Source organism: Lactuca sativa, chromosome 4 (assembly GCF_002870075.4).
Source record: "Lactuca sativa cultivar Salinas chromosome 4, Lsat_Salinas_v11, whole genome shotgun sequence".
In the NCBI taxonomy this organism is placed as follows: Eukaryota; Viridiplantae; Streptophyta; class Magnoliopsida; order Asterales; family Asteraceae; genus Lactuca; species Lactuca sativa.
Window position 1 is genome coordinate 189,110,779 of NC_056626.2, and position 13,003 is coordinate 189,123,781.

Here is a 13,003-nt window from a genome sequence, read left to right on the forward strand (position 1 = left end):
TTTGCATGTATGGCCACACCCACATGATATTGACATGATGTTCAGTTAAATCTAATGTTCTTATTTATATTTATAAATCAAGAAACATATATTGAACTAATATGAGAATGATTTGATTTATACCTCATGTTTAATGATATCCGAACGAATGGGAGATTAACATAACAAATAATTTACCATTAAGTAGCTAATGAGTGTATTGTGAAGAACAAACATACATGTATGATTAGGGGCAACGACGTGTTGTTAGACACTTAACACTAAATGTATTGTTTATTACTTTTGTCCCTTGCACAAGTTGGAGTTTGTAGGTTCTAATGTGCAAGAATAAGGAATTTAACGTTGATGCTATGTGACATCTTGGTTAATTAGTAGAAGGAAATAAGCTTCCTCCTGACTTCTGGGTAAGTAGTAACGTATTTAAAATGAAGAGAATCTGGGTCAAAAACATTACCGAGACTAGCCCTAATAATCCCCTTTAATGCCCAAGTTAGAACTTGGAATCATATTGCTAAGATTTTTGAGAGGCAGGTTATCCTTCCTGTTGAGGTTGAACGGATATTTAAACAACCATGAAAGACAGGTAGTTATTTCTCGTGCCCTCACATTAAATCTCTCACAATACATTCCAAAGTGCCAATAACTCTCTTTGGCACTTTAAAGATTGGAAAAATAATAGATAAGAAAATTACCAAGTATTGATTTTAGGAATCTCAAGAAAAGAAAAAGAAAGCTTTTTCAGGATCGTCCTTCTTTCATGGAATCCTTAAATGGCTAGTTGATGGAGACAAAACTCACACTTCTTCATGGAATCCTTAAGAATAATCACCGCAAAAATAAAATTCACGGGTTAACCATAAATGGTGCTTGGAACATTGATCCTATCGCGATTAAAGAAGAAGTACACAACTTTTTTAGTTTGAAATTCCATGAGCCCCGGACGAATCGCCCTAAGTTCATTAGTGGTCTATTCAAGAAACTATCCACTGACAAGGGCCTATTTTCAGAAAGTAATTTTGAAGTAGATGAAATAAAACTTGCAGTTTTCGATTGTGGAAGTGAGAAAGCGTCGGGACCGGACGGATTCACATTCAAGCTCCTAAAATCCAAATGGGAGACTATAAAAGATGATATAATTAGATTTGTGAAATTCTTTGAAGAGACGGGAAGGATTTCAAAAGGCTGCAACTCATCTTTTATTACTCTTGTTCCAAAGACCAAAGACCTTGTCACGCTTGGAGACTATAGACCCATCATCCTCAGTGGTTGTATGTACAAAATCATCACCAAGGTTCTCGCTTCTAGGCTAAAGGTGGTGATTAGTAGCATTATAGATGAGACACAATCAACATACGTGGATGGCGGGAACATTCTTGACATGCCTCTAATTATGAATGAAGTAAGTACTTGGGCAATAAAGTCGAAAAGGAAAACTTTTTTTGTTTAAAGTTGATTTTGAAAAAGCTTTCGATTCAGTAAAATGGAGTTTCTTAGACTCAATCATGGAGCAGATGGGGTTCAGAATCAAATGGAGATTATGGATTCGGGGATGCTTCCAATCTGCTAGGGCCTCGATTATTGTTAATGGCTCTCCCACCTGTGAATTCCCGCTATCAAAAGGAGTCTGACAAGGTGATCCCCTTTCACCTTTTCTCTTTATTATCGTAATGGAGAGTATGGATATTGCCATGAAAACCGCATGTTCAAAGTCCATTTTTAGCCGCATCAAACTTCCAAATAATGGTCCTTTGATCTCACATCTACTCTATGCCGACGACGTTATATTTGTGGGTGAAGGGTCTCATACTAATATCAAAAACATTTCCAGAATTCTTAGATGCTTCCAAGTCTCATCGGAGCTGAAGGTCAATTTTCACAAATCAAAAGCAATTGGGTTATGTGTGGAGAAAAGTGAAACAAGGAGTTGGGCGATCGAACTGGAATGTCTAGTGGAGTCACTTCCATTCATGTACCTCGGAGTTCTGGTAGGGGCAAACATGTCACGCAAGAAATATTGGTAACCCGTTATTGAGAGATTTCAGTATAAGTTATCGGACCAGAAAGCTAGACATTTATCTTTTGGTGGAAGAGTGACATTGATCAAAGCGGTTCTTGGTAGCCTGCCAACCTTTTATTTCTCATTATTCAAAGCATCTACATGTGTTATTGAGGAATTAGAGAAGTTGGGAAGAAATTTCTTATGGGAAGTTCAAATGCTGGGAGGAAGATTAATTAGATAGCTTAGGATAAGGTTTTATCATAAAAAAAGAAGGTGGTCTCGGGATTGGGTCGCTCAAAACAAAATTTGGCACTGTTATGTAAATGGGCTTGGAGATTACACAATGAATCAGGCTCTCTATGGAATTCAGTCATTTGTGGTATCCATAATCTAGAAAGAAAACCATGGCAGAACTTCTCGAAAAAACCTTATTAGGTGTGTCGCATAACATTTCCAAAGTTTTTGACGATCTTGTTGTGATGAATATTTATGCTGGCGATATCTTTCAAAAACGTGTCTTCTCGGGGAACAAAACGTTGATGTGGAAAGACAATTGGTTAGCCCACAACACACTTCAGGAACTATTCCCAAATTTATATGCTTTAGAATCCCGAAAATCTTGGTTCATTTATGAAAGGAGAGAGGGTGGAGTCTTTAAATGGAAGTGGAAATCAACTCCAAATTCTGATCAGGGTAACCAAGAACTGGTCAATTTGAATTTAGTTTTATGTGGTTATAACTTTTTGCAGGAACATGATAAATTCTGGTGTAAGTTTAACCCAGACGATAAGTGCATAATGGAGGCTTTGCGGAGACTTGTGGATTCAAAAATCACGAACAAAGGAGGCGAGCCATTTATATGGTTCCAAATAGTCCCGATAAAGGTGTCCAACTTTGCATGGAGGGCGAAGCAAGGGAAGATTATGGTAGCAACTACTCTATCAATGAGAGGTGTTTAAACTGACTCACTGATCTGCAAACTTTGTAATATGGGTGAAGAATCTGTAGACCATCTGCTTACGAGCTGCTCTTTTGCTTCAGAAGTCATTAAAATGACTCTTAACCGGTGTGGAATTTCTCAAGGGCAATTTACAAAGATGGCGGAGTTGCTAGATTTTGGTCCCCGATGGGGAAATTGCCCTAAAAAATGCAAACGACTATTAGTCATTCTATATGAGCTTATTTGACGAATCTGGAAGGTTAGGAACAACCAAATCTACAACAACATGGTTCAATCCCCTGTGACGTTAGTTGATACAAAATGTACAACAACATGGTTCAATCCCCTATGACGTTAGTTGATGATGTCATCTCATTGGTTTTCTCTTGACAAAAATTTAAGAGGTTGCATAACTAATGTAAATGGATTAAGTGGTGTTGCTTTCCTTTCTTATGGTGTAACTTGTAAACTCTTGTTTTTGTCCTCTGTCTCGGTCTAATTTCTTGCTAGTTGCTAGATCTTTTTATATATTATTTGCCGTTTAAAAAAAAAAACAAATTTGTTTAATTAAGAACCTAACAAGAATGTAAATCACTTCTAAAATATCGTATGTCATTATACCATTTACATGGAAGCAATACATTTCCCAACTCATACAAATTAGACTAAAAATATGCATCCATTAACAAATTCCATTCGTTCATTCATCAACATCGTCAACGCCACCACAATCAACCTCCCTCAATTTCAACAACACAAATAACACAATCCCACACACAAATCCTAACGCAGCACTCGATCCCGTCAAAGATACAGCCGCACACACCAGCATCACAAACGACTCTTCTTTCGTATTCATATCCTTCGACGCCATTGCCAATTCTACTCCGGCAAACAAAAGCAACGCCCCCAAAATCCCCACCGGAAACTGATTCAAAATCCTCACAAACGAGTTCCCAAACAACAATCCCAAGATCAATTTCCCTACTCCCAAAAGCACCACCGAAGCTCCGGTCCGGCCACCGAACCGGTACTGACCGGCTAACCCACCTGCCCCATGACACACCGGCATCGCTCCGAACCAACACCCTACCAGATTCATTAATCCCACACTCACTGATACAGCTGTCACCGATGCTTCATGCTCCGGGAACAAATCATTCGACAATTTACAGACTGCAATCACGGAGTTTAAAACGGAGAGTGGGATTTGAGGCACCGCTCCCCGGAGAAATCCAGTTTTCATGTCGTCCCAGGTGATTTTCAAGACGTGAAACTTCGACGGACCTAACTGTAAATCCTTGAAAATTGTAGGGTCTATAACGAAACATAATATTATTCCGATCAGAAACACGATCAGGGCAGCAGGGATGGATGAAAGAATCTGTAGCCTCCGGCGGACACGACGTTTCCCGGAAACAGATTCGGGGTTTTCATAGGTTTCGCCTGAGCCGGTGGTAATGATTAGAAAGATAATCGCAGAAAGTGCTAGTATAAGTCCGTCGAGGCCGAGCCATGATCGGGCGTCGCCCTGTTTGTTCGCGGCGAAGTCCTGGTTATACCGAACGTATTTGATGGCGGTGAAGGCGAAGGAGAGGCCTTGAGAGAGCTGAACGCCACGGACCACCGGAAGAGGGATGAATCGGTAAAGGAACGACATGAGACCTGTGGCACCGAGGAAGAGGAGAACAGAGGCGGTGCCGATTCCGGCGGCGGCGATTTGGGAGAGAGTTAGAAGTGGGGCTTCGGAGATGGCGACGGCGGCGATGGATTTCATGGGTTGGACGGGCATCGGGATGCCGAATAGAAGACCGGTGGCGATGTTGTATAAGGCGGTGAAGATGAGAGTGGTGCCGAGATCGAGGTTGGAAACGAGAGTGAGTGCTAACACAATCGGGATGTAGGTGCCAAGGTCGCCTACTGAGCCGCCGAGTTCTGACCATATGGTGGTTTTGTGGAGGCGGAGGGAGGAAGAAGCGTTGGATGGGATTTGGCGCCACCATTGACGGCGGTGACCGAGGAGTGGGACGGTGGTAGTTGGCGATTCTTCATCCATATTTTCCGGTGACAGATTTCCCCTTTGGAGAGATAGGTTGTAGACTGTTGCATAAGCACTTTTACCCGTTTATAGTGACAGTCACATAAATGACCCTTGGAATATTTCATAAATAACAATTATTTGCTTTCAAGTTTTAAAAAATACAATTATAACCCTCTTAGTAGCATCTCATCCACTTCCTTTGAAAAAAATTGGAGAGTGCATATTTTTTTAATGGTCCGAGATACACAAGAAAAAAATGAGCAGCTTTAAGTTTACAAAAAAAAAAAAAAAAAAAAAAAAAAAAAAAAAAAAACACCAAATCAATTATATTGAAAATAATTAGTTATTATGATTTCAAATCATTGTAATATGCAAACAATCCTAAACACAAACCAAGGTTGTATTTTAGATTATAAGAGAACGTAAACTTACAAGTTGAATGTTACCAAAGAGGATCTTACTTTTTACATCAAGGAGTAAAGTGTATAAATAATAAACTTTGATGGGTCTATTTTGGTTGGTCATAAAGACTAAGGGGTAGAACAGAACTTAAAGATGGATAACGTCTTATCGATTAGAGCAAACATACATAAATAGCTCCTTCATTGTATGAAGAGTCAATTGGCTTTTGGGACACGAAAGTATAGTTTATGCCGACATGCAAGCCCTCGATGGAGTTAAGGCAAGGCTCATTAGGCTTGACAGAGTGGAGTTCGGCGAAGCTCAACACATTCGATGTGGCTTTGGTATACACACCATCAATTCGGCATGCCGAGTTCGTGGTCAAACTCGATGACTAACTCAAGCCCTTTCTTCTTTACCTTCTTCTCTTCTCCACTCCGTACCCACTCCCTCATATCTTCTTCCTTCCTTCTTTCCTTAGCCACGTGCAGTCGGCATCACACCCCTCAACCTTATGTCCATAACGTTGCTCAATGTAGAACCTTTTTGAATATTTGACCATCTCTAAATATTATTAAAAGATAAACCTTATGTCTCTAAATATTATTAAAAGATAAACGTTATGATATCATCTAAAACAATATGGACTGTTGATTGTGTTTTCTTTATAGGTTTAACACCCTTAGATCAATTTGCTTATGTCACATTGATCAAACAATAAGTCAACTCGTTTGTTTTGAAGCCTTACGCAATGATTTTAAAGTTTCCAAAATCAGATTTCGTTACCAATATTAATTTGCATCCGTTATATTAGGAAATTAAATTTAGGAATTGAGTGAAAATAATACTTGAATTCTTTTCAAACTTACAACTAAAAAACTGGTTCATTATTAATGTAAACCTTAAATTTAGGCTCTATTTCCATTCAAAATTGTTTTCCAAATATATTATATGTTGAAATTTCGGAAACTATTAATTTCAAATTTCAAAAGTTTCGGATATTACTATGAACCGATACATTTTCAAGCACGATATCTTCTAATTTAAGTTTAAATGGGATTTCAATTGATTACATGTTAATTTTCATCATATTGACTTGTATATATATTTCAAATCTTTTAATAATTGATTTACACAAACATTCTGTCATAATCCCTCTGCAGAAAACAAATGCAAAAAAACTTCAACCTTCCCATCAGTCTAATTAGTCGAATAAGTGTATCTACTTCTTCCTAAAATCCTTTTAATATGTAATTTTGATATTGTTTTCGAATTTATATGTTTTTACTCATTCATATGGTTCTTTGTCGAATACTTATAATTGGGATGTAAAATGTCGTTTTTGAATTTATATTTTTTTGATGTTGTGTTTGTTTCTTGGTTCCATCTTTTTAATCGGTAAGTATGATCCTGTTTTCAAAAACAGTAAACTCAATGTTAAACTTGGATGTTATATATAATAAAATTATGATGTTACATGTATGTATACCTTTGTAAAAAATCAATAGACAAGACAAGAGATGACATGGTATAATATAATAGACGGGTTGTACAAAAGACATGAACGCCCTCATTAAAAAAAAATTGTGTCCGGTAGTAACAGAATAAGAATAAAAAATATACATTCTCAACAACTAATGTGAGCTTTAGAGTTAAATATAAGCATGTTGTCAAAGATGAAAAGAGGCTCCCATATTCTTTGTTCAAAAAGAATTGGTACCATACATGGGCATGTAAGAATGCACGGTATAATAAAAGTGTGTGCTCAACGGGCGTCAGCATTTGACCGTAAAATACCAAAAACGCCCCTTAGAACCTTCTGAAAAAAAAAAAAATCAAGTATACTCAAGGACCAAAAATGTAATCTACTCTGAACTTAAGTAAAAAAAAAAGAAAGAAAAAATATAAATTATGTTGTTGTGCTATACTTTTTTTTAGTTTTGGTCCAAGGGCAAAATGGTCATTTTTAAAAATAAACTAACAGCTAGGCTACTAACTTAGGCAATCATAAAAGTTTTATGAAACAGTGAAACAAGGTCCAAAAACTACAACCTGATTTTTGTAGGGACCAAAACAAAAAAAAATCAACTAAACATAGGGACCAAATATGTAACTTACTAAAAATAAATGAAAACTTTGGTTTATAGTGATCGCACCACCACAGTTTTGAGGTCATGGTGGTGGATTGATCTTCATCAATTCTGCCTCTAATTTGCTCTTTGCTTTGTAGTAAGGAATTTTGTTTACTACCACTGGATCATTTTTTGCACCTTCAAGATCCATTGATATAATCCATGTTGTATTTCAAATTCAATAACAAAACTATAATTAATTAATTTCTCATTGAAGTTAATAAATTATAAATTTATCTCACTTCTTGCCCATCCAAGTTTTCTCATTGCTACAGCATCACGAAGTTGATCATATCGCATATTTTTCTAAATAAGAAACACTAATATCAACAAAAGAAGCTATTTAAATTTCGGAATAGAGTTGACTTAAAATAAATAAATAAATAAGAAAAAGAACCTTGTATTGCCACCATATTTTATGTTTGACATCGTCATCATATTTAAATCCTCTCATAATTTGAGACATTGTGATTAACCAAAATGCAACAATGTTTGGATCTTTCATGCTATCAATAATATGTTGAAACACAAAAACTAATGTTTTGAAGTTTTGAAGTGAGATAATTGTTACAAGAGGAAAAGGGGTAGAATCGTAATCGACATTTACCTCATAAGGGTTTTTTGTTTTTTTTCATTATGTTGTAAGCTTTGCATGGAGAGACGAAGTAGAGGGAAATGATTAGCTTCGTTGCATATTTATTCATTAGAGTTTCATTATATTTAATATTGTGGAGGTTTTATGTGGTTCATTTTGAAGGAACATAAATAAGTTGTTATTTTTTGAAATAAAGAGTTCTATTTCGCAATATAACCATAAAATAACAATGTATTTTGAAAGTACATTGTCAAATGTTGGATTATACTTGTGTAGACCTATTTTCATGCATGGTTGGTTATATGTAGTTGTTTCCTGTGTCACAAGTAAAAAAATGTTTGAAGGTACTTATATGTGACGAGCAAATGCATTGAACTAATAAAAACAAAAAATGTTGTTTATAAAGAGGTCCTTCAACGACTATATATTTATCGATTTTAGTGTAATTACTACACATTTCAATAATACTAATAACCCTGCTTTTTTTTAATAATTATTTTGTAATATCTATATAAAATTTTATTTTATTTATGCGTTCCCCACGTTTAACGCGGATCATAATCTAGTTGAATGGTAAAACGCAATAAAAAATTATATATTTTTATTATAAATATAAAACAATCTTGTACAGTTTTTACGAGAGAAAACTTCATAAATGTTCTTATATTTTAGTCTCATAATCAATTTAAATTTTATATAATCTTTTTATTCAGTTAAGTCCTAAAAATAAAAAATTATATTTTGACCATTTTACATGATCTACGGGTCATCTCATTTCCAAAATCTATACTTTTGGCCTTTAAATTTTATTACAAAGTTGGTCCAAAAGTTACACTTTTGCCTATATTTCAAACTTTTGTTACGATTTAATCATAAATTTAGTCTTTTGCATCTTTTTTTTCAAAATTCTGTATGGAATATGTGTTTTTTTTTTTGTATAAAATCATATTTACAAAAAACAAACATATTTTCACTTAAAAACCTTATTTTTTCTATATAAAAACCTTTTATAAAAAAACAAAATATGCAAAATACATATATAAAAACTTTTTTTTTCAAAAACATATTTATATGCAAAATATCAATTTATAATTTTTTTTTTTTATTTTTAATACTTATTTATGAAAACGTGGTTATGTGAAAATAAGTGAAATAAAATTATGTAAAATACATTATTATACCCATATATATCCTAAAAACTTTTATAAAATAGGTATTTATTAACTACATAGAAATATTTTGTGCATATAAATACATAAATATATATAAATATGATTTTATAAAAAAAAAAAAGTATACAAACACGTATTTTATAAAAAAAACAGTGAATACAAACACCTATTTTAAAATAAATGTTTTTCTATACAAACACGATTGTATAACTTTTTTTATTTATAAAAACATGGTTGTATAGATTTTTGTAAAATACGAGCTTGTATACTGTAACGTCCCAAAAATACCAATAAAATTTTCATTTATAAACCATCAAGTTCATAAAACCATTTGTTCCGAAACCAATCAGAGTAAAATGTATCTTTCAAACATCAGAGAAACAACAATAATCAGTGTTGAAAAAGTCATCATGAGATGTCGTGCAGTCAAGCTGGACCATTTTCTTTGGAACTGGAAGTACCTGAAAATGTTTAAACCACAAAATTGTAAGCACAAAGCTTAGTGAGTTTCCAAAAGTACCACATACCATACATATCAATGGGCCCAGCCCTACGTGAAAGCTATGATCCAATCATAGTCTTACAGTCACTCAAGATTAAAGCCTATCCGTAACCTTTATGCCATGATATAACCATGGTCTTCCATGAAAGTCACAAAGACAAACAAGTGCTGTGATATGACCAGAGTCTTTCATACAAGTGTTGTAACCCAACTATAATATTTCATACAAGTGTTGTGATCTAACCATAGTTTTCCTACAGGTGTTGTGATCCAACCACAGTCTTTCATGCAAGAGTCACAGAGGCAATCTAGAAACCTATATAGTATAGTGAAAAGACTCACTTTGTCGACGTAATCAACAGCTAATAGCTCTCACAACCAACAAACTGGTGATATACACCTCCTAATCAACTACATAAAGTAAACCCTTAGTTTACCTTCTAAAACTAGAAATTTGACCAAAAGTCAACCCATGCCAAAAGTCAACGGTCAAGGTTAAAGTCAACAGTCAACATCACCAACATATGATTCTCACATCATGACCAGCCTATGGTTATGTCATGGCTATCAAACTCATCCCCGATCCAAACTTCCATATTCGAATAACTAAGCTGCAATCAAAACCGTTGTCATGTCGTGATGGCCATACCACCACATCGTGACAAAACCTATTTAAAACAATAAGGAAATCTCATCTTCACGTCGTGACCTCCATATGGTCACGTAATGACTACTACAATTTGGGATAACTTACTACATTCAACCCTTAATCCCTTAAGCCATCCATTTCAACTTTCCAAAAGGCCTTCTTACTCAAAAACATTCTAAACCTGATACTTTATAGACACACATGTCTATGCATGTCTTGACACTACTAGAAAAACAGCCTTTTACGACGCTCATTGCGCGTCGTAAAGGGCTCAGACAACGCGCAAATGCGCGTCAAGGAAGGCCCTGTCATAAAGAGAGACGACGCGCATTTACGACGCTCATTTACGACGCACGTTTATGACATGCAATGCGTATCAAGAAAGGCCCTGTCATAAAGAAGACGACACGCATTTGCGTATCGTAACCTTACGACGCGCGTGTTAATGACACGCAATGCGTATCAAGAAAGCCCCTGTCAAGAAAGGTCATGTCATTAATGCAGATGACACACATTGTTGCGTATCATAATTTTAACTATTTAAAAAAATTATTTATAGATTTACTAATTTTCAAATTAAATTTCCATTTCATGTCTCATAATAGAAAATAAAATACCATATACAAAAATATATAATACATTGCACAAAAGTTGATGTCATACAAATAATCATTCCAATAGTAGACAAATGGATAAATCTCAAAGGGATCAAAAATATGTTTGTCTTCTAATAGAACTTATACACAAGAAAGTAATGAATTTGCTATTGAACTTATACACAAGAAGAAGGTGTTTGAATTCAGAAAATGCCGCAGCAACTGAATTGGCCCCGGAAGCTTGTGATTTGACTGAAACTGAGATAAGGATACCATGTTTACTCTTCTTAAGCTTACTAAACAAACTTGACAATATGATAATATAAAACTGAATTATTATTAAGATTAAGCCATAGATGCACTCAAGCTATACAATAAGATAATTGGGTAGATTTTTCAAAGTACAATGTTCTAATAAGAAAAAATGAAATTAGGATGTTATAAACTTGTAATAAATAAATAAATCAATGAAAGTGCATTGTTACTTTATGAATCTAACCCTAAAAAAAGCTATAGAACTAAGGAGGCGAAGATTACCACAACTTTATTTTGCAGCATGAATGTCCCCGTTATGATGGATACCTGTTGATGACAAGAAATCAAATTATCAAGATAAAAATAATTATAACATTTCTTGCATTTTGCATAAATATGTGCAAATATTATCTTATATTAAGTAATAAACTAAAAGTAGCATGCAATTAATGAAGTAGACAGATTTAGTCCCTGAAAAACTTACAGATAAAACATTCTTTATAATGGATGCACAATTTAAAGTCAACGAGAGAGCAAATCCAGTCAACATGGCTATGAATGGATAACTTGTGAGTAGTGGTATAGACACAACCTACACAAAACATATTCAAGACCTCACTTATCAAACAAACATCCCCTTTTTCAAGATTCATATATAAAACTTTTTTTCTCTCATGCAAAATCAATAATTACATCAAAAATGAATAATTAAATTAAACAAATGGTAAAAAGAAAAACTAAATTAAAGAAAAATTGCTTACTCCTGCAAACGAGCTACTACTATGGGGCCAAATATCCTCTCCATAATTGGATACAATGTGAACTGGAAGTGTAAATCATATTCATACCTGTTTATAACCAGGGAGCACCTATGAAACACCATTATGTAGCTCCTCGCTTCTAATTTCCTGCAAGTGTAAATCAAAATAATAAGCTAAATAGTAAATATGCATCAAGCCAAGGGCAAAAGGTGGAATTTTTAATACCTGACTTAGGAGCTTTGGTATGTCTATTGTTGAAAATGTGATCTCATTCAATAGATTAGCACTATCCCAGTTTAAAAGGTACATTTAGTTAGACGATTGTGTACAAAAGCTAATAACTGTCCTGATGTCTAGTGGCTTGGGATTAAAGGACTTACAACAAATCTTGTAAGAGCATACATAAACAAATAAAATCCATAACAATAATGGAATAGATCATTACATTCCATTATCATGTTTGGTTGGCTAGAGGAAATGGAATGAATTTCAGTCAATTCCATGCATATAGTTGCACGATTGCTATAACAGAAAATAAGAGGTTGTATACAAACGCCACGTGTCTCTGTATGTTGTATTGAACTAATACCCTTTGAATAACATACTTCAGCTTCTGATAAATCTCCACTCTTATAAGCCTCGTTTCCCCTGCACAAATCAATTTATTTCAGAAATCAAAAGCATATTAGGTTTATACAAATGTAAAATATCAAAAAAAGGGGGGGGGGGGGCGCTAAAACAACACCTTTTTCGCCAACTGTCACATGTTTCTTGAGCTGTAGCCTTTGTGTGCTCCCTATTACTAGGTTTATGAGAATGGGACACATTAACACAGCCAGTTCTCAGCTTATACATCTTCTGATGTGGCTGTTGTCTCACTACCATGTCAGCACTAGCGAAAGATGTAACAGAAGGTGAATACATAGATTTTCATGTAAAAAAAAAACTTACAAGAACAA

The 13,003-nt window shown here is 34.7% G+C and overlaps 1 protein-coding gene across 1 annotated transcript; it reads right to left on the bottom strand.

The window, feature by feature from the left end:
* Window positions 1-3,530: 3,530 nt before the first annotated feature.
* Window positions 3,531-5,163, bottom strand: LOC111877128 (molybdate transporter 2). The gene has a single exon (XM_023873660.3). The coding sequence runs from the start codon at window positions 4,993-4,995 to the stop codon at window positions 3,640-3,642; it is 1,356 nt and encodes a 451-aa protein (XP_023729428.1). The 5' UTR covers window positions 4,996-5,163; the 3' UTR covers window positions 3,531-3,639.
* Window positions 5,164-13,003: the final 7,840 nt, after the last annotated feature.